General features: G+C 36.3%; 1 protein-coding gene across 1 annotated transcript; it reads right to left on the reverse strand.

The window, feature by feature from the left end:
• Window positions 1-621: 621 nt before the first annotated feature.
• Window positions 622-1,851, reverse strand: LOC143021517 (uncharacterized). Its single transcript, XM_076179091.1, has one exon. It carries the CDS (start codon window positions 1,325-1,327, stop codon window positions 725-727), a length of 603 nt encoding a protein of 200 aa, XP_076035206.1. The 5' UTR covers window positions 1,328-1,851; the 3' UTR covers window positions 622-724.
• Between the last annotated feature and the right edge of the window lie 201 nt (window positions 1,852-2,052).

The raw sequence follows: 2,052 nt of genomic DNA on the forward strand, positions 1-2,052 counted from the left end.
AGAGGGGTAGCCTAGATACACACATATTTTTAACATATTCAATACAATAATTAGCATTTCTATAACCTAATTGTACACCCAAATATTTGTAGTTAAGGACACGCTCAATTTTTACACCATTTACAGTAGGTTTCCTACACTTTTTCTGTTTAGCTTGAAATTTAGTTTTGTTTTCATTTATGACAAGCCCCATGTATGTACATAGTTGTTCAAGTTCATTCACAGCCTTGCTAAGTGTTTTAGGTGTATCATATTGAATAAGTATGTCATCAGCATAAATGATGACTTTGGTACCCTGTGTAAATTCATATCTAGCAATTTTATCCATTAGTATATTGTATAGCATAGGACTTAGAACTCCACCTTGGGGGGTATCTAACTCGAATGTTTCTTCATCTGATAGTGTTCCCTGTAACCAAACCTTACCTTTTCTATTATACAAATAGTCTTGTATCCATCCTAATAACTTTCCTTTGACTCCCTTCAATACAAGTTCCTCTAGTATAACTTCTTTATTAGATCTATCAAAGGCACCTTTCAAATCTACATATACTTGACAAGAAGCACTGGTATTAGCTAAGCAATGAACAAAACAGTCGCTAGTAGCACGTCCCTTCATGAAACCATATTCATTTTCAGATATTTTATCACCCACTTTATAAATTAACCTACGTAAGACAATTCTTTCCATCATTTTGCACAAACAGCTGGTAAGTGAGATTGGTCAAAATTTCCCATCACTCTTAGGTACAGGTATGATTATGGCTGATTTCCATGTTGGGGGTAACGTACTATTTCTGTAAGACACATTAAACATATCTAGTATGGGATTTTTCCCGTCAATATTCAGGAATGCATTTATAATATTATATGTAAGTCCATCCTCACCAGGGGCTGTTGATTTACCACTTTTGACAGCATATAATAGTTCATCTATTGATATAGGTACACAAGTGTCATCATCCAACTTAACATTATGATTTACTAATTGTAACCTTTGTAACCTATTCTCTGCCAGAGCAATTTGATGTCCAACAGGCAGACTAGACAAAGCAGAAGCAGAACTCCATTGTTTAATGAGCTCTTTGACCTTTTTTGCAGGATTTGAGTCACTGGTTACTGAAGTTTTCTTACCTTTGACCTTATTAACGTAATACCAAACTTCCTGTATTGATTTGGTGTTACGAATTTTATTTAGAAACTCATCCCAATACTTCTTCCTCATGTCTCTCTTTAGCTCAGACAAATGTTTAGCAACTGTTCCCATAGCTCTCTTGACATCATGATCATTTGGCTGTGCTTGCCATCTACTCTGTAAGGCTGCCATTGTATCCTGACAATTTAATATAACAGGGTCATGTGCATATGATCTCTTTTGATTACACTGGGGAACACACTTTCGGTTGCATGAGTTCTGACACTTGATTCTGGTAGATTTGAGGTCACAGATTCTGAAAATGGCATTCGTTTGTGCAGATCAGGTCTAGTTTTGATGGTACGCGGCAATTTACATATCAGGTGACATGTTCTGAAAATAGCAAAGGGAGGTAATAAGCATATTAGTTTACATTCATCAAATACTATTCTTAATTACATCAGTGCGTCAAATATAGATTTGTGTGTGCATTATTATTCTATTTCATTAAAACAATTATTTTATTTCTTTTCCAGGTGTGATCATTCTGTAAACAGTGTTGACTTCAATCAAAGGAAACATGGCCTCTATAGCAAGTAGAAGGAAATGTGTGACGTGCCCGGATTCATTCTGCTACATTTGTGGTGCATTGACAGCTCCAAAGCAAAGAAGGAACATTAGTGAATTTGTGAAGAGAGCTTACTTTTGCTACTTTAAAGTGAAACTTGGAGACCAAGACAAACCATGGGCACCGCATAAGGTATGTCATTCCTGCGAAGAAAACTTGCGTCAATGGACTAAAGGAAAAGACAAAATAACATTCGGTATTCCGATGATATGGCGTGAGCCACGGGACCATGTCACAGACTGTTACTTTTGCGTGACTCGTGTTGCTGGTTTCACTAGTAAAACTCATC

Source organism: Oratosquilla oratoria, chromosome 42 (assembly GCF_046742065.1).
Source record: "Oratosquilla oratoria isolate Oo_2021 chromosome 42, ASM4674206v1, whole genome shotgun sequence".
Taxonomy (NCBI): Eukaryota; Metazoa; Arthropoda; class Malacostraca; order Stomatopoda; family Squillidae; genus Oratosquilla; species Oratosquilla oratoria.